Raw genomic sequence first — 20,410 nt, 5'->3', positions numbered from 1 at the left:
GGAAGAAGGTATATTGAGGGCACCAGGAGTCAGCTGGAGGGCCACATAAACAGGGAGCAGCATAATGACGAGTATTTTTAAGATCAGTCTAGTTCTGCAGCCTGAAAATGGATTTAGGACTTACTAGGCAGAGACATTTCATTCTTTTTGGAAGATGTCATGTAATTTGTTGTGCAGATTCTCTGAAATGATTTGGAGGTATTTTAGCATATTATTGAAAAGGAAGAACTCAGACTCCTAATAACACATTTACTAATTTCAGAGTATTCCAGAGGCGCTCATCTCAATGGCTGAGAGATACAGAGCAAATAAACTGAAAAGAGAAGTGGGAAAAAAAATAGGAAGACTTCAAGGAAAGCCCCAGAAGTTTTATTAGCACTGTAGCATTCGCCTACTAGAGGTAAAATTTATATAACATTAGAGTTTCAGATTCCTGGGGTTTTTCTATCTGTTTGGCCATACTGATGATTACTAAACCCAGGAAGTACTGAGCTACCTGGTTTGGTTTGGTTTGGTTTGGTTTGGTTTTTAAGACAAAATCTTGCTAATTTGCCCAAACTGGCCTTGAATTTGGGATCCTTCTACCTCAGCAACCTGAGTCGCTGGGATTATGGGTATGCACCTCCCTACCCTGCTAAATTCCAGCCTTTTTAAATAAGGCTTTGTTAGTGTTGTTATACTCACCATTATCTCTAACAGCCTTTAACTTAATATATTATTAGGTGTTACTATTTCACCCATTACCAAGATTCCATTTAATATATCTTTAGAATTAGAAGTACTGCTGGGTGTGGTGGCACACAGTGTAATCCCAGCACTCAGGAGGCTGAGTCAGACATGGCTGTAAGTTCAAGGCCAGCCTGGGCTACATAGTGAGTTAAGGTCCAGCCTGAACTGCATAGCAAGACCCTGTCTCAAAAAACAAACAAAACCCAGCCAAAATGACCTTTAGGGGACTAGATCAATAAATTGGCACATTGTATGTTATGCAGCTGTTAAAGAACATCTGAACCATTTTTTAAGATATCTTAAATGCTAAAAGCAAAAAACTTCCCACTAGGACAGTAGACTGAGCCAACACACAAAACTCTTCTTTTACTTTAAACACTTTAAACTCAATAGAAATAGTAGGTTAAACGTTTTATTTAAATGTTCACAAGAGTGAGTGATGCATGAGGGATCACTGTATTGTTCTGTACATGTTAAAACTTTTTTCCTTCATAAAACATTTCCATAATAAAAACTCTACTTATGGTCAGGTATGGTGACGCATGCCTGTAATCCCAACACTCAGGAGGCTGAGGCAGGAGCATTGTCACAAGTTTGAGGCCAGCCTGGTCTGCATAGTGAGTTCAAGGCCAACCTATGCTACATAGCGAGACCTTGTCTCAAAAACCAAAAAGAAATTCTGCTTATGGACCGGAGGATGCAGCACAGAAACAGCTACCTGGGCTAGAAAAAGTGAGAAGGAGAGGAATGAACTGGAAAAACTCTGTGAGCAAAGTTCAGACCTAAGTAGCCTCATGCTAAGATTCTGATTTTAAAAATTAAATAATAGGTGATCTGCACACACAGGATAACTATACTACCTATGAAGATAGCACATCAACAAATGCATTAGAGCTAAGGATTTGTAGAGTTGATAAATTTGAAGATTTGTAGTACATTTGAAGAGTTAAATAAAAAAAGTGTAATTGGCTATGATGAAAAAAAACCAATAAAAAAATTAGAAATAGTTCCTGAAATTTAAAAACTGGAAATAATTAAGACAGCTTACAAGAATTGTCATCATATCAGAGGACATCATCCAATACATCTCATATGAAGACATAGAAAATAAGAAAACAAAAGTTCAAGTAAAATGTTCCAAGTGCGTTCCTACTTGGTTTTTAATGTTTTTCCACAGACTTTGCATAACCAACACAAACTACGTCTGTTTTTCTCAAAACCAGGTCTGGCTGGCCTGGAACTCTGGGCTCACTCGATCCTCCTGCCTTGCCTCTTGAGTAGCTGGAACAACAGACACACATCATCATGCCTGACTTAATTTGTTTTTCTTTGTTTTTGTTTTTGTGGTACCGGGTATCAAACTCAGGACCTTGCACTTGCAAGGCTGGCGTAGCACCACTGAGCTAAATCCCCAGCCCTTACATTTGTTTTTAATTTTTACCATTTGAAAATATTGACAACCAAGAATAACCAAGCAAGATTGAATCATAAAAAAATGAAATCTAGGCAGGCCTATAACTAGTATGAAGGTTGAATCAGTGACAAAATCTTCCCACAAAGGAAAAGCCAGCATTAGATGACCTCACAGGAGAATCTTGCCAAACATTTAAAAATGTACACCGATCCTCCTCAAACCTGTTTAAAAACATTGAGAGGATACATCAAACTTATTCTAGCAGGCCTCTGTTACCATGGCACTAAAGCCAGACAAAGACTAAGAAGAAAATTGTGGAGCAATATCCTTTAATAATGATGCAAAAATATTAGCAAACAACTCCAACATCAGGTTAAAAAGATTATGTGTTATAACCAAGTGGGGTTTATTCCTGCATTGCACAGATTGCTCAACATACAGAAATCAATGAAATACATCACATTAATAGATTAAAGGAAAAAATACTTGCATTTGACAAAATTTACAGTACATTCATTATGAAAAGTAGGTCTATGGCCTATAATTCCAGCACTCAGGAGGCTGAGAAAGGAGGATCATAAATTCAGCCCCTGCCTGGGCTACACAGCAAGACCTAATCTCAAAACAAACAAAAAGATAAAGACTGAAAGGAGTATGTTCCACGTCTAGCCATAGTATTGGGAGTCCTAACTGGAGTAATCAGGCAATAAAAAGGCATCAAACTTGGAACAGAAGATCTGATTGCAGAGGAAATGAGCTTATATGTAGAAAGCAGAAGATTCCATAAAAATTCAGCAAGTTGAAGGATCCAGAATTCGAAAAATTAGTTACATTTTGTTGGAGCTGGTAGGCTGAAAGGGGGGAGGGTTAGTCAAGCGAGGTTCCCCATGAAAAGAATGCACCTGGAGCAAATATCACAAAAAACAGGGACCAACTTTAATTTCCAGCATCAAGGCAGCATCAGAACATGAGAGTTGGAGCTGCAGCTCCAGACCTCAAGAGCTGTGTGTCTTTATCAGCTTTTCTGAGACATAGTAAGATAAAACATCCTCATGACCTTGCATGGCTGTGTGGTACATGCATGGTCGTCCATGCTGATGCATTATTATTATAACAAAGTCTGTCCTGTGCCTGCACTAAATGACAGAGTTGTGTCCTCAAGTGCCCTCTGATGTCCTCAGACACCCAAGCTTTGACACATCTCACAGAGGCCTCCTACACATTTCTTGGGGAGAGGAGAGGACAGGAAAGTAAAAAGATGAAGATGCAAATGTGTATATGTACCAATTCCCCACAATGAATGTATTTTTTATATATACAGACATATTAATAAAAAGGAAGGAAAACAAATCTCAGAAAAATTAGTTGTATTCCTATGCACTGACAGTAAACAATCTGACAAGATTTTAAGAAAATAATTCTATTTGCAGTGTCAGAAACAAAACATTTAGAAATAAGCCAAAGACAAAACATTTGTACACTGAAAACTAGAAAATTTTAAGAGAAAAGAAAAATGGAAAGATAATCCCTTTTGTAAACTTCAGAGAGTTCATTTTAATTCTGAATTGGTATTATACAGTATTTATAAAACTTCTAATAGGAAAACTACACACTAATAGATCTATATGTAAACATGTAATAATCATGGCTAGTTCAGAGATTACTTGTCAAGCAACACTTTTTACAAGTGTTTTAAAGGAAAATACTTATAGTTACACAAGGATTTGAAGACACAGTTTTTGTGTGTGTGGTACTGGGGATTGAAGCCAGGCTTGCCCTACTACTGAACTACATAACCAGTTCTCTTTTAAATTTTATTTTGAGACGGGGTTTTACTGTATAGTTCAGGCTAGCCTCAAATTTGTAATTCTGCCCCAGCCTCTTGAGTTGCTGGGATTACAGCCATTGGATTGAAAATATAATTTTAACAAAAATTACGTGTAAGAGGGAAACCGAAGTTGGTAAAACTCTTGCCCTTTTTTATAAATGGTATCCTAACAATTCCCCAAGTCAGGATTTTTCTAGAAAAAGTAAAATGATTTATGAACTTTGTTTCTTTATTGCTTTATGTATCAGAATCATTTGTATATCCTCGCCTGCTATTATCACTTTTCTTGCCCAAGTCTTTTGTAGTTGTTCCCATCAGGAAATTATGTAGAATCACCCACCCTGGGCCCTTTTCTTTTTTTCTTTTTTTTTTTTTGTAGTAACCAGGAATCGAATTTGGGACCTTGCGCTTGCAAGGCAGGCGGCGGAACCACTGAGCTAAATCCCTGGCCCCCCTGGGCCTTTTTCTAATATACCTTAAGTCTGTCTGGCTTTTGGGACAATTCATTTTTATGGATTAAGAGACTTAATATTGTTAAAATACTAATACTACCCAAAGGAACCTATAGATGCAGTGCAATTTCTATCAAAACCCCAATGGCAGGGCTGAGGATTTAGCTCAATGGTTCTGCCACCTGCCTCGAAAGCACAAAGTCCCAAGTTCAATCCCCAATACAAAAAAAAAAAACCCCACGCCTTTTTTGCAAAAATAGAAAAATTCCATTCTAAAATTCATATGGAATCTCAAGGGATTCTAAATAGCCAAAACCATTTGAGAAAAGAACATGGTTGGCCACGTGTGGTGGCATGTGCTTGGAGACTCAGCTACTTGAGTGGCTGAAGTGGGAGGATTGACAGTTTGAGGCCGGCCTGGCCAATTTTAGTGTGACCACATCTCAAAAAGAAAGAACCATGGTGGGAGAATTCATACCTCCTGGAATCAAAATATTTTACAAAGCGATAGTAATCATAACTCTGGTGCTGCCATAAGACAGGCATATAGACTGGGCCTGGGATTTAGCTCAGTGGCGCTGTGCTTGCCTTGCAAGCGCCAAGTCCTGATTTCGATCCCCAGTACAAAAAAAAAAGATAGGCATATAGACCGATGAAATAGAAGACAATCTAGAAATAAACTCTTGCATATGTGATCAAATGATTTTAACAAGGTTGCCAAGACTGCTCAATGGGAAAAGGACAGACACTTCAACAAATGATGTGGGAGAAACTGGGTATCCACATTGCAAAGAATGTAGCAAAAAATTAACACAAAATGGATTAAAGACCTAAATGTAAGACCCAAAACTGTAAAACTGTACAAGAAAACGTACAAGAAAAACTTGATACTGGGTTTGGCAGTAATTTCTTGGATATGACACCAAAAGCAAAAGTAAACAAATGGACCTGTATCAAATTTTTAATCATTTTTGCGTCAACTAACAAAATGAAAAGACAACCTGTGGAATGGGAGAAAATACTTGCAAGTCACTCCTAATTAGAGGTTAATATCCAAATTACACAGAACTTTTACAACACAACTATAAAAAGACAGAACAACCTGGTTAAAAGATGGGCAAAGAGGGGCCGAGGATTTAGCTCAGTGGTTTCACTGCCTACTGTGCAAGCGCAAGGATCCAAGTTCGATCCCCAGCACCAACCCTCCCCCAAAAAAAGATGGGCAAAGAACTTAAATACACATTTCTCCAAAGATGATATATAAATGACACCAACAAGTGAAAAACTGTTTAACATCATTGATCATTAGAGAAATTAAAACCCAGAATGACATACAACTCACATTCGTTAAGGTGGTTTCTGTCAGGGCCTGGGATTTATCAGTGGCACAGCGCCTGCCTGGCAAGAGCATGGTCCTGAGTTCAATCCCTGGTACCAAAAAAAAAAAAAGATGGTTTCTGTCCAAAAACCAACAAGTGTTGACAAACATGTGGAGAAGTTGGATCCTTGTGTGCTTTCGAGGGATTGTAAAGACAGTAGAATATCATTCAGCCTTAAAAAGGAAGAAAATTCTGCCACATGCTACATTGATGGACCTTGAGGACATTATGCTGAAGAAATAAACCAATCACAAAACAAGGCAAAAACTGTGTGAGTCCACTTACAAGTTGTCTAAAGTAGTCAAATTCATAGCAACAGGAAGTAGAACAGCAGTTAACCAGGACTGGTAGGGTTTATTGTTAATGGGCACAGTCTCAATTCTGTAAGATGCAAACTTTCTGCAAAATGCACAACAGTGTGAATATAGTTGACACTACTGAGCTGCACACTTAAAAATGGTTAAGATGGCAAATTATGTGCGGTACATTTCTTCACAAACTTGGAAAACAATGTTAGGAATCACAATTTACACTTTTTTCTGCTTATTTTTCAGAATGCAAGGTTTTTTAGAAGTATATTCTATTCAAGATGGAAGTATTGAAACATACTGTCAATATGGGGAGACTTGACTGACAATAGTGTTTTAAAATGTAGAATTCAGTATTTTATACTTAGAATTTTAACTTGAGTTGAAATTTGTTGTGGATATTTAGTACATAGCAAAAAGTTTTCTTTTACTTAAAAATGTTTTTAATTTAAAAAATAAATCTTTAAAGCTGGATGTGGTGGTACAGGCCTGTAATCCCAGCACTCAGGAAGCTGAGGCAGGAAGATTGTGAGTTTGAGGCCAGCCTGGACTAGCGAGACCTAGCTCAAAAAACATAAATAAATGAGAAATATTTTTTTAAATTATCTCCTATAATGTTGTTGTACTAAGGTTAGTCTTTAAAAGAAATTTAATACTTGTTCAGATGTCATTGCAGTGAAAAAGCTAACTGTTAAAAATAAATGTCAATTTCTGCAATAAAAGTACAAGTTGATCTTTGTCTTTCTGTGTAGTACAAGTAAATTATAACTTACCTACTTGGAAATGTGAAACAAGTAAAAGAATTATTATTATTTTGTACTGAGGATCAAACTCAGGATCTTGCGCTTGCAAGGCAGGCGCCGGAACCACTGAGCCAAATCCCCAGCCCGTAAAAGAATTATTTATGATACTAAAATAGGCAACATTTTACCCCATGCCTCTATGCTAAAATCCTAGAAAAATCAAATTGCATTTCCATGAATATTGCTTTGATAACACTCATCATGTCTTCACTTTTTTCTTTTTTGTGTGTGGGAGCGGGCAGGGGATACTGAGGATTAAACACAGGTTCTATCCACCGAGCTACATCCACAGTCCTTTTTTGTGTATTTAGTTTTGAGACAGGATCTTGCTAAATTGCCTGGGCTTGAACTTGTGAGCCTTCTGGACCAGCTGCCCAGAGTGCTGGAATTACAGGCATGTGCTGCCATGCCTGCATAGCTTTCCCTTACAGTTTTGTGTTTATCTGTCCTCCAGCAAAGATAGCTACTTATGCATTTATTACCTTCTAGAATTTGTGTATATTGATAATTATAGTTGTGTATGGGCCTTTATCTCATAATCTTCTTTTATTCATCCAAGTAATAGGCTTCCTGGTGTATTAACAAAAAGATTTTAATAATAGAATCTAGCAGAAATAAAGGTATAAGCAGAAGTGAATGAATTAGGAAATAGTAACTCTGTCACCCAATTTTTTGGTGAGAAAATAGTTTCTGGGCAAGTCTGTAAGCAAGGCTTACAGGCATTTAAAATGATAGAAGAATACTATAATTTTCCCCAAAAAATGAAAATTTGCTAAATTAACCATATTTTTCTAAATTTACCACAATTATCTCAAGTACAGTAATTTAAACAGAAATATGAAAGGTTATCAAGGACCTTCAAGAGGATAAATATTCCTTTGTACTAGACAATCTAAAAACACAAGGGTTTCTATTCAATCTATCAAGCTAAAGCAAAGAATAGGGGACTGGGACTGTAGCTCAATAGTGGAGCTACTAGCATGTATGAGGCCCTGGGTTTGAGTCCCATCACCATTGAAAAAAAGCAAAGAATATGTTCTCTCTATTAGATTTTATGTACATATAAATATATTCCTAGATGATCACCTCTGAGTAACTGGAGTGGGAATAAGTTTCCTTCCACTGCCCCATGTACTTTTTGAGTCTGGATATTTGCATATATCCTCCCGGCCATTTGAGGATAGAGAGACCCTCAGTAGATGCTTAAATTAAGGCTAGTACCACTGTATATATTATTTTTCCTATACGTACATAACTGATAAAGTTTAATTTATAGGGACCATAAGAGACACCTAACAATAAAATAGAACAACTGAAGACTTGTTTTGGTGGAATTCTTTCTCCTTAAGCAACATCTTCAACTCTGCAAGAAACGAAGCAGCAGCTTCCTCATTGGCAGTGTCTTCAGTAATTTTATTTTTCAGTCCAAACCTAATCCGGAATCTCTGTACTCATCCATTACTTGTACTAAATGGCTTGGTGTCCCTTGTTTCAGAGGGTCCTTTGCTGAATTCTACATAAGCTTAATGCTTTCTGTGCAAACGACAATTGAAACACATTTTCAGCAGGGTATAGTGGTCCACACATGTAAATCTCAGCACTCAGGGAGGCTGAGGCAGGAGGGTGGCAAGTCTGAGCCCAGTCTGGGCAAATGTCTCAAATAAAAAATGATGAAAGGGCTAGAGATATGTCTCACTGCAAAGGCTCTGCCTGAGTCTAATACCAAGTGCTCCACAAAAAGAAAAAAAGAAACACATTTTCTGTTGTCTTCCATCCAAACTGAATAATGGCTTTTCCATCATAATTAAGTACTTATCACTACTGTGGCAATAATTTTTGCAGTTCAGGGTGTGAAAGCAAAACAATTTTTCTTCACAATTTCATGGCTAGGCCAGGCATGTCTGTAATCCCAATACTCAGGAGCCTGAGGCAAGAGGATTTCCAGGAGTTCAAGGCCAGCCTGAACTGCATAAACCCTGTCTCAAAAAACCCAAAAAACATTTTTTCATGGATAGATTATTACTATAGATCTTAATGATTTCCACATATTTTCTTTTCCTTCACACCTTTTCACTTAAAGCATATAACATTTTCTCTGGCATATCTGAATTGCTAGCCGCACTACTTATGCCTTTGGGGCCATTATTAAGTAAAATGAGGGCCACTCCAACACAAGCATTGTGACACCATGACTAGTGATCTGTAACCAAGAACTCTGTTAACTGGCAGGTAGCATATACAGCATGGATACACTGGACAAAACAATGGTTCACACCTCAGGCAGGTAGGATAGAGTAAGACACCATGGAACAACAGGATGGGAAATGGAGATAGATCTTTGGTAAAAGGGAAGAGAATTGAGATGGAAGGAAGGGGAAGGATGGGAAGAGGAAGGGGATGAAAAAATAATTTAGATTTGTTATGTATATGTACCATCTCTCCATGATGAATGTAATTATGTGCTGCAAACATATACTAATAAAAATAAAATTTTGACTGGGTGTGGCAGCATACACCTGTAATCCCAGCACTCTAGAGGCTGAGGTAGTAATATTGCTGCACATTCAAGGCTAGGCTGGGCTACATAGTGAGTCCAAGAGTAGCCTGGACTACATACTAAGACCCTGTCTCAAAATAAATAAAATTTAAATTAAATCTTTTTTAAAAGATTTAATCTTGGGCCAGGGATTTAGCACAGCACCATAGCGCCTGCCTGGCAAGTGCAAGGTCCTGAGTTCGATCCTCAGTACCAAAAAAAAAAAAAAAGACTTAATCTTGCTACCCAGAAAGACACACAATTTAAAACTTGAGTTTTTTAATTTTTCCCTTTGCTATTCTTGTTGCCACAGTTGACTGTGGGTAATGGAAATCATGGAGAGGAAACTCATGGATAATAGGCCTGAAACTAGAGTGGGAACATTGCCTGCTTCTCTGAGTGACAGCTGTTCCTTGACAAGCCGGGCCCTTGCAGAGCACAGAGCCTTTTGTCATCTCGGCTTCCTGTAGGACATGTACCCTATTCTGCTATGTGCTGTTTTCAGTCAGAGCCTTAGCTCCACATAGGAGACCAACCTTTTTAAAACAAAATGAAGGGCCAGGGATTTAACTCAGTGGTTTCGGTGCCTGCTGCGCAAGCGCAAGGACCCAAGTTTGATCCCCAATACCAAAAAAAAAACAAAATGAAGAATTAAATATACAAAAGATTTTAGCCACAAGATTTCATTTTGAAGTGATGAAAATATTATGTGAATACTATACTAAAAATGGTTGAATTATACACTTTAAATGGGTGAATTGTGTGTTATGTGCACTATATCTCCATAAAGCTATTACTTACAGTGTCCCTAAAAGGAGAAAAGCTGGCAAACAGGAACTCATAGCCCAGAATCTAACAGTGCTTCAGACTCCAGAGCACTGCCGACCACAGGCTGCTCTGAGGGCATGGGATGATCTGGCCTTGTCAGGCCAAGGGCCCTGGGGCAGGGATGGTGAACATTCACATTCACTCCACCCCAGAGGCTATAGTAAGCATCAGATTCTCTCAGCAGCCTGAGCCAGAAAACCCAGCCTACCAGGAAGCCTCGCCACACTTAAAGAGGGCCTGCGGCTGTCATCTCCATCCCAAAGGGAGCGTTTCTGTACTGAGGGTTGGACCCAGCTGCTCTACCACTGAACTTCCTCTCCAGCCTTTTTTATTTTGAGACCAGGTCTTTTATTTTGAGGCCAAGCCTGGCCTCAAACTTGAAATCCTTCTCCCATGCCTAATAGCTGTGATTATAGGTTTGTGCCACTACTGCCAGCCTGAAGTTGTTTTTGTTGGTATCCCCAGATGACAGTAAGAGGCTGGACCCATTTTCTTAGGTAAGTACATCCACCTTGTACATTGGATTGGTGCCTTGTAGCCCACAGGAAACCTGTATCTCTTGCAACCACTTCATAGGCATAGCTTCATGGACCCTTGCAAGGAGCACACTCACATGGGGAAGCTTAAAGCTGTGACTTGCCATGTAGGAAAATTCCGCTTTAGTTTTGGTCACAAAAATCAGGGCACAGGGTCTAATCCTAGTGGAGAAATTAATGCCCTTTTCAAATTACCTTAAAGGGCAATAACCTTAATGTAAAGTTATAGTAAACCCCACTCCCATCTTACTGTAAGAAAAATTTCCCTGACATGTAGAAAAATGGAATAAAAATGAAAAGGGAAAATGCTAAATATGATTAAATAAAACAAGCCAGGCACAGTGGCACATGACTGTAATCCTAGCTACTTGGAAGGCTGAGGCAGAGGGATCATATATTCAAGGCCAGCCCTGAGCAACTTTGTCTCAAAATAAAAAGTGCTGGGGATGTAGCACAGTGGTAGAGCACCCCAGGTTCAATCTCCAGTACCATGAAAAAAGAAAACATGATTTAAATTACCTGCCAGAAGTAGGAAAATATAAAATATGACATACAAAATAACATTAACCAGGTAAAAATTCTAAAAAAATATTTACTAGCTAGATGTGGTGGCACACTCCTACAGTCCCAGCACTTGGAAGGCTGAGACAGGAGAATCTCATTCAAGCCCACCCTAGAACACATGGTAAGACCGAAAAAATACACACACACAATGAGATGTTCCAACATACATTTAAAGAAAAAGTGGAGCAAGACAGATATTTGAAGAGATAATGGCTGAGAATTTTCCACAAAACCAAGAAGACTAATGATTCCCTCAAAGGAGAAATAAAAGGATACATACAGATATCTCCTGACAAAATTCCAGAATACCAAAGACAAAAATCCTAAAGTTGGCCAAAAAAAAAAAAAACTTTAATAGAAGTATTTCTATAAGTAGTGAAATTAAAAGTAATTTTCACATTCTTTATACTTTTACACTCTTTACTATTAGCCTTAATTTTTTTTCATTTAATCAGAATCATATATTTAACTACTATATAGAGGCTTATGGTTCTGCAGGGCTTATTAAAAAAGTAGCCCCAAGCCAGGCATGGTGGTACACACCTGAAATCCCAGCATATGGGAGGTTGAGGCAGAAGAATTGCTGTGAGTTTGAGGCCCTCCCAGCCTGGACTACACAGCAAAACTGTCTCAAAAAACCACCTAACTACATACATACATACATACATACATACATACATATAAAAAGCCCCAGCTTCTCCCCTCTCATTTTCCACTCACAAGGTGCGGCCATCTCCAAGCCATCTTTAAATACTATAATATCCTCCTTTGTAATCTCTTGGTTTTTCATATTTGATATTATCTACTGAATCCCCACTGTAAGAGAAGTGATTCAATTCTTTCATACCTGTGACAGACTGTAAGGGTCATCTTATGATCTCCACCTCCTGAGGTTCACATCTGTCTAGCAAAGAAATTAGCAAAACCCATAGTAAGGCCTCCTTGCCTTTTCCATTGGCTTCTGGAAGGTAATGACCAAGGCTGTGGAATGTTCTAGAAAGCATAACAAAGTGATATCTGGGAATGGGTAGGATTCTGGATTGCATGGTATTAGCTGGTACCTCTTGGCCTCTAGAGGGGCTGAAGACTGAGTTAGACATGTGAGCAGCCAGCCATGATGCCTCAGTAAAAGCCCTGAACACAGCTTGGGTCAGCTTTCCTAGATGGCAATTGTGAGACCCATTGCCAGATGTATTAGTCAAAGCCCAGGTGTCTGAGGACTCCTGGAGGACATGACCCTGTCATTAGTGCAGACACATGATGGGCTTACTTACATAACGATAAATCAACCATGAATGTGCAGTATGGTCCTGCAAGGTCACACAGCTGTTTTTTCAGTATGCCTTAATATGTGATAACAGCCACTATAAGGGCTGGTAAAATAAAGAAGCTTTGCTGCTGCTTGTTGCCAATGTCTGCCCCATGCACCTTCTTCTCTTTGGGACTCTCACTTGAAAAATTACACTTTCAGCCCCTTGACCCTGACACTTGGCATAGTCATCATCAGGATGCAGAGGTGTGTGTCCCCGCGACGTCTGCAGAAGTGATGCCCAATAGTGAGAGGGGACCCCGGGGAGCTGCTGAATGAGTCACCTGGCCTCACTGTGGATGCCAGTAGCTACCTTCTTGGCAGCTTGGAAATCTCTGGAGGACTGGGAGGTGATTTGTCTGACATGGAGATGTTTCATAGGCTTTGGAAACATTGGAGAAACAGATTCCTCTCCATCGTGAATCAGTGGGGGCAGGCAGCTTGGTTGTTTTTTATTCTCTTCCACAGGCAGGAGGCAGATCTTGTCCAGCAGATGGACCAATTCCAGTGAAAAGAGGAGAGCCTGGAGCAATGTCTGGCCACAGTGAAGGTTATGCTGAAGGGCAAAAAAAGCTCTGCTTCCTCCTGGATCGTAAGTCCCAATCACTGGGAAGGTCCTTTAGTGCAGTAAAGACTCACTATCTGACAAGAGATGGAAATAGAGCAGCCCTTGGCCCAAGGATCAGGGAGGCCACCTAGATCTATACACAATGTGTACAACCTATACAGCTTTGAAATTGTGGGAGCTAGCACAACAAAGCAAAAGGTGAGTGAGATAGTGCCTGCATGGCTGTTATGGCTATGGGACAAAGGGCTGATAACATGGAGTTAAACCCCTGGGAGATGTCCCAGTTACCCAGCACAGCAGCACCCCCTCCATGTGCTGAGATTTGCAAGGTGCACAGAAAATGGCCTACAGAGCCGGTGACCAGACCTTGATAAATTGGCTGATGGCAGCAGCCCATCTGGTTTGGGCAAACCCAGGAGACTTGCTGAAGCAAGTCACTAAGTATGCAACCTACCTGGACTTAGTAGCTGTGCTCCAAGGAACGAGTATGTGACAGATGATGTTTGATGCTCAGTATTGCAGCCTGGATGAGGAACTGCTCACAGCATGCATGGAATATTTGATCCTGGCCAGCAGCCCAGCCAGCACATTTGGCATGGTGCCAGCCCTGCTGGTGCCTTTCATGGAGCACCTGATTCATGATGCAACAGATGCCTTGGCACAACTGGGTGATGTAGAGGTGAAATGCCAGGGTAAGGTAAGACCTGTCAAAACCCACCAAAGGAGAAGAAATGAGTAGCCTCAGGCCAAGCAGGGCCAACCCCACAGGGACAGATATTTGATCTGTTGAAGGTAAGCCTATGCTATATCTGGGCAGATCTGATAACAGCTGATAAGGTAGATGGGCAGCCCTTAGATGTGTTGTTGTCTCTGTGGAAGCTATTGTGCCCTGACCAGCAATACCGGCCTATGGGCCCAAATGTCAAGATGACTCCAGTAAAACAGGATGAAATGATGCTGGCAGCTTTTTATCCAGACTAGGAGACAGGCCAAGGAACCTGGTCACTAGGGATCCGGAGAGACTGGAGGCCACGTGTGGAATTAACTACTGGTCCCCCCAAAATGTACAGCGTGTGCTGGCATTGGTGGATACTAGAGCAGAGTCAATGCTGACCCATGGTAACCCAGACCAGGACCCACTGCATGCAAAGAAAGGTTTAGAGGTCACTATATCATGGTCTGGAAGACCAAGGTGATCTTGGGTATTGGGCATTTGGCCCCTGTGACGGTGCCAGCCGTCAATAGTTGAACAGTACCTGAGAGGAGGGAAGAGGATGAAAGAAAAACACAACCTCTGAGGAAAAGAAAAAGCAGAGAGAGGCGGAGGGGGGAGCCCTCTTCCCACTTTATTGCCCTTTATATACCTTTTCCACAACCCCCAACCCCTCCTCAGCACATAATTCGGCGACTAATTATTTTCCAGGGAAAAGGTCAAATGTATCTTTACAACTCCGGGAATAACGTTCCCTTGCACTGCAGACATTCGAACTCTTTCTATTTAACCACTCTCGTTACAAGTAACCATCCTTGTTTTGTGCCAGCTGCATATCCAGGATTCATTATGTTCTCAAGAGACTCAGGTCTCTCAAGGTTATTTCAACCTTTCGCTCTCCACAGCCCCACACCCATATGATGTCTATGTTTCCCCAGTTGCTGAATACATCCTGGGAGTGTACATACTGATTAATGCCTGGTTGGACACCAAGCAGTGAGAATTCCCTTTGCAGATTCACATGGTAAAAAACCATTGTCCGAGGACATCCTCATCATGCACTATTGATTCTCCTGCACGCTATGTGGGTTGTATGTGTGAAGCAGTACTGGCTGCCTGCGGGTCATGAGGAAATAGGACAGACTGTTTTGAAATTGGAAGAGGCAGGATGATAGACCCTGCACAGTCCTTTCAATTCGCTGGTTTGGCCCGTGGGGAACCCAGACAGGATGTGGCAAATGACTGTGGACTACTGGGAATTGAATAGTGACTCTTCTGTTGTACATGGTTGTACAATATTGCAGACTTGATGGGCCCATTCACCCTGACACTGGGTCAACACCATTATGTAGTGGACTTGGCCAATTCTTTCTTCTCTATCGTTATCATGCCTGATAGTCTAGATCAATTTACCTTCACCTGGGAGGGCAGGCAATGGACCTTTCAAGTGTTGTTACAAGGCTATTTGCGTAGCCCTACTTTGTGTCATGGCCTGGTGGCCCAGGACCTGGTCACCTGGACCAAGTCACACTGTGTCTTTGTTCCATTATATTGATGATGTCATATTAACCTCTGATTGCCTTACAGATTTAGAAGCTGCTACACACAGTCTAAAAGAAACTTTACTGGCCTGAGCATAGGCTGTCAATGAAGACAAAGTCCAGGGACCTGGCTTGTCTGACAAATTCTTAGGTGTTATCTGGTTGGGATAAGTCAAGCCAATAGTGTTGTCTCCTGGGCACACACGTTTGCTCATGTGCACCAACACTTACACTGTTGGGTGTACACAGAACTCCTGACAGATGCAGCCAAGGGCCTTCTGTGGAGAACTGTGCCACCATCCCTGCTCAATTGGATAGACTGGTGACACAGAACCAGTCTGGACCCACCTGAGGTCAGCAACACCAGGCTGTTGAGGTGCTGATCTGGAAGAGCACACCCACCCCACAAGGACTGAGACCTATGATGTATAATGGCTGAGGGTGGATGACAGAGCCCAAGTAATGTTAAATGTTACCCCACTGTATATTAAACAGGTCAATGCATCATTGGAAAATGCAGTGGGATGGATACCCCTGCACTGTGTAACAACACATTATGGGTGAATGACACAAATGCTTGGTGGGATGGCCATGAGCTCATAGGTACGGTGCCTATTGATTGGCCCACTGCAGACATCTTATGGGTCTGTGGCACTACAGGTTGGCCATACCTCCCTGTCCACTGGACAAGGCATTATACCTGGGGGTTTCCCTATATTAAGGACACTATCAGGCCCACTCTGACAGCCACACCCCACAATTGGGATGCTGTGTATCACAGATGGCACTGAGCTAAGCAGATGCCTTGGTGGTTCTATCCAATGGTAGTGCTGGTACCAGGGGAGGGACTATAGACCTAGCCTTCCATGTTGAAGCTCTGGCTCTGAGCTCTGGCTTGCTTGCTCTGCTGCTGCCGCTGCTGCTTTCATGGATATTGGCTCCACATCCTTTCTTTGGTAGGGAACTCACTCATGACACATCAACAAACCCCTCTCAGTGCCAGCCAGGAAGCTCAGCCCTGACAGCATTGTTCCCTGCATATCATCACACAACCATGCCAAGTATATAATGCATCTTTGACTTTACAGAGAGAAGACAACAGAATGTTTGGTACCCTTCTGAACTCTCCCCTAGGCACTTTTTCCCTTGGCTGACTTAAACTTGTACTTAGCCTGTGACAAACTGCTACTAGGAATAGAATGATTTCAGTGAGTTCTGTGAGTCTTTCTAGCAAACTCTCAAACCAGAGAGTGGTTTGGGATATCCTTTGAAATTGTAACTGGTGTCAGAAGGGTTGTCTTTGGGATCTGGCTTCCCCTAAACTAGCACAACCTTGAGGGATTCCAACTCCCCTGAGTATGAGTGGAGCCCGTTTCTTGATTTCAGCCAATGCAGTATGGTAAGGGCAGCAGGATGCATGAGATAATATATATGTAATTGTGTTCAACAAAACCATGGCACTCCTCTTGCTGGAGTCTCAGTCTTCTTAATTTTGAAGAATTAAGCTACTGCTGTTGTAGGCTGCCTATGTTTGGGGGTTCACATGGTAAGGAATTGAAAGCAGCTCCCCAAAGGAGGGAACCCCCAGCTGACAGCAAAAAACAGAAGCCTTCTGCCTATAAATTCTGCCCAAAGAAGTGGTTCCTTCTGTCAAGCCACAGACAGCCCTAGCTGCTACTTTTATAATAGCTTTGTGAAATGCCAAGCAGAGCTATGTTCAGAATCCTAACCCAGAGAAACTTTGAAATAATGTGCATTGTTTTAAATCACTAAGCTTGTGGTTACTTTTTATACAATAATAGAAAACTAATATAATCCCCACTCCCTCTACCACCACTGGCACTCAGCCATATCCTCCTTTCCATACAGTAAATCATAAATGTTGATAAGATTAATAGTCAACCCTTATATTACTGTAATTCTATACATACAGCTGAGCACTATTCTCCAATTAGACTATGACTACTTTGTCATAGGTGTCATGTGTACATGTGCTGGAAACTGAACTGAGGCCTGTATACTTTTTTGTCACTGTTTTTATAATGTTAATGTAGCTTGGATTTTTTTTGTTTGCTATTTTTCCATTTATTATTATTTATTGTCCCCAAAACTCTTATATGTTCAAATGTAGTATGTTGTAAGAAATATAATGGATAACCCATAAAAAAGACAGACAAGGGCCGGGGATTTAGCTCAGTGGTTCCACCGCCTGCCTTACAAGCACAAGGTCCCGAGTTCGATCCCCAATACCAAAAAAACAAAAAAAAAGACAAATTACAGTAAAAATTTAAAACTTAGTTTACTAAAAGACACCAAAAAAGATGAAGACAACCAACACAGAATTTGTTACATAAACTACAAAGGATCAGTATCCAAAACATTATAAAGAACTACAAAACAATGAGAAAAAGGTAAACGAGCTGTAGTAGTCAGTTCACTCATCACTAGGACATAAAACCCAGCACCAAGAATTTAAAGGATTGGGCCAGGGATTTAGATCAGTGGTTCCGGCGCCTGCCTTGCAAGTGCAAGGTCCCAAGTTTGATCCCCGGTACCAAAAAAAAAAAAGAAACTGTGCAAAATATATGAACAGGAAGAAGTTAGTGAACATCAGTTACCTCTAGGTTGATTGCTATTTGACTACAAAGGAGAGGGGAACATTCTACTCCAAACTTCTTTCTCTGAGTTTTATACCATATGCATCCATTACCTTTCCAGAAATACAAATAAAAAGTGATATTAAAAATGAAAATAAATTTTTAAAATAATGTTATATTTAGCTACACGTTATAAAGTACTCTATAGACATAATGTAGAATTATATTTTCATTTTCTTCTTTCCTGTCTTAGTGTATATGACAGGGCATTGTATCCAAATATATTTATAAGTTCAACAATGTGTATAGTTTTGTGAAAGCAATTATCATTTCCTTTCTTCTTTTTCATCTTCATTTTCTTCTTCAGTTTAGAGGATCAAACCCAGGGCATTGTGCATGCTAGGCATGTACTCAACTACTAAGATGCACTTGCATCCTCAGTAGTGATTTCTAATAACTGTTTCTCACAACCTTCCACATACTTGTGCTAGGCTATGACTGGTGTTCAGGAAGTGCTTGATGAATTTTACTGGGGAGGACATGTATTTTATTCCTTTTGTCCCTTTCAAATCTGGTAAAGTTTTTATTTCATAATTATTTTTTATTTGAGACAGGGTTTGCTATGTAGTCCTGAATGGTCCCAAGCTCTGGGGCTCAAGCAATCCTTAGGCTGATTCTGTCCCAGGCCCCTCAGTAGCTGGGATTACAGGCCTGCATCACTGCACCTGGCCCAGTAAAGTTTTTAGATTTTAAATACTCCTTTTCTTTCTTTCTTTTTTTTTGTTTTTGTTTTTTGGTACCAGAGATTGAACTCAGGTCCTTGCACTTGTGAGGCAGGCAGCGGAACCACTGAGCTAAATCCCCAGCCCTCCTTTTCTTTCTTGTTCCTTAATTGTTTTCCCCAGGAAATTCCTTACATTAGGGTTTATTATGACAAATTGAAAATTGAACAGTTAATTACATTCTTTTTAGTCCATAATTGCTGTGACAATCTCAATTATTATAGTCATCCTAATGCTTGATTCTTTTTTAGAATATAATTTCAAAATTCACCAAAAATTGGAAATCCATTGTTTCTTTCATATTCAATTTTCTTTGCCAGAAATTCTTTACTTTTTGTGTCAATGTATTCTTGAGATAAGAGATTGACTCCAGGAATAAAATAATGCTCAAGTTCTTCTTTCCTGAGTCTCTCAAGAAAGAATTCTACACAGTTGTCAAAGCAGAGGTCTAAATCTTTGGGGTCCCAGTGACTGTCCAGTGGGTACTCAGAACATAAATGAAAGAAGGACGTTTTCACATGATAAGAGCAGAATTTAGACAGTTCTTTTTGTTTTTTAAACTTTTCTTTCAGCTGTTCCAAAAGATATTTCATTAGTTTTAAACAGTCCTTCCTGTTTAAAAAAACAAAACAAAAACAAAAACAAGCCATTAATTTTACTTATTTACAACTTGCCTTATTTCTCATTATATTGGACAACTTCAGAAACTCAAATGAATAATTCCTTTTTGACTTCATTTCTTTGTGGTGCATAGGGTACCAAGAAAAATTATTACCGAGTTAGTGTGGTTTCAAGTTTGGCCAGAGAGTCCCTAGCTTTCAACTTAGCCAAACCACCCCAAACCAAGCACCAGTATCCAGTAAGAGAGATCCCCCAGCTTCCTCCTATGACATGACATTAATATGCCCACCTCCCCCAGGTCACCCCAGCCCTGCCCTGTCCCCCAACTCAACCAAGAAATGATCATCTTCAAGTCTGAGCTACAGAGTCAACAAAGAATTAAACATACCACACAAAATTTGCCATTTAACACAATAAGAACATTACCTGCAGCATTTCACTCCATCAGCTTCACAACATTTTTTAGAGTCTCCATGATGGCTCAAAATGTGTTTTTCAGTGTAAGAGAAAGACAGCCGCCATGTCTCTTCTTAATTTCATAAAGAAAAATAGAAAAGTACTTTACCAAAAGCATTCATATCTAAACAACATAACATTTAAATTGTGTTTTAACTTTATTAAAATGTGATTCTGGAAACACTGTAGAGGGAAGACACAGCAAAGAAGTGAGGAGGTACATAATGTAATTATATATTAAAACAAGTACTATAAAGCAAATGGGGGAAAAGGGGAAAGTGGGAGAGGGTTTCCAAGCTTAATATAGCTAGCCAAGGTCAGATTTATTACCTTTTATGCACTGTTATATTCAGTTTAATGTTTTGTTTCAATAATAATTTGAGGCCGGGGATTTGGCTCAGTGATTTCGCTGCCTGCTGCGCAAGCGGAAGGATCTGAGTTCGATCC

At 40.2% G+C, this 20,410-nt stretch overlaps 2 protein-coding genes across 11 annotated transcripts in view; one reads left to right on the top strand and one right to left on the bottom strand.

The window, feature by feature from the left end:
* Nucleotides 1-18,218, top strand: part of Ddx43 (DEAD-box helicase 43) — a 44,701-nt gene extending 26,483 nt beyond the window's left edge. The window contains exons 16-17 of one of the 4 annotated variants that reach the window (XM_021243730.2): nucleotides 263-400; nucleotides 13,155-18,218. In XM_021243730.2, the coding sequence (XP_021099389.1) occupies nucleotides 263-376 (114 nt within the window). In that variant the 3' untranslated portion in view covers nucleotides 377-400; nucleotides 13,155-18,218. Of the gene's footprint in view, nucleotides 1-262; nucleotides 5,546-6,356; nucleotides 6,808-13,154 lie in introns of those variants that run through there. The other 3 variants (XM_004864011.3, XM_087207593.1, XM_087207592.1) reach the window with 3 other exon arrangements.
* Cgas (cyclic GMP-AMP synthase) overlaps nucleotides 1-20,410 on the bottom strand; it is an 88,711-nt gene that overhangs the window by 31,847 nt on the left and 36,454 nt on the right. For 4 of the 7 annotated variants that reach the window (XR_015449834.1, XR_015449833.1, XR_015449836.1 and 1 more), the window contains exon 4: nucleotides 19,934-20,036. Coding sequence is in view for 3 of the 7 variants with exons in the window: in XM_021243736.2 (XP_021099395.2) it covers nucleotides 19,147-19,498; nucleotides 19,934-20,036 (455 nt within the window). In the remaining 4 variants the exon portion in view is untranslated. 7 annotated transcript variants of the gene reach the window in all.

The sequence above is a fragment of the Heterocephalus glaber genome, unplaced genomic scaffold (genome assembly GCF_053883595.1).
Source record: "Heterocephalus glaber isolate CG9 unplaced genomic scaffold, H.glaber_assembly_v1.0 deba00000818, whole genome shotgun sequence".
Taxonomy (NCBI): domain Eukaryota; kingdom Metazoa; phylum Chordata; class Mammalia; order Rodentia; family Bathyergidae; genus Heterocephalus; species Heterocephalus glaber.
Note: the sequence above shows the minus strand (reverse complement) of the source record. Positions and strands in the feature narration are given on the sequence as shown.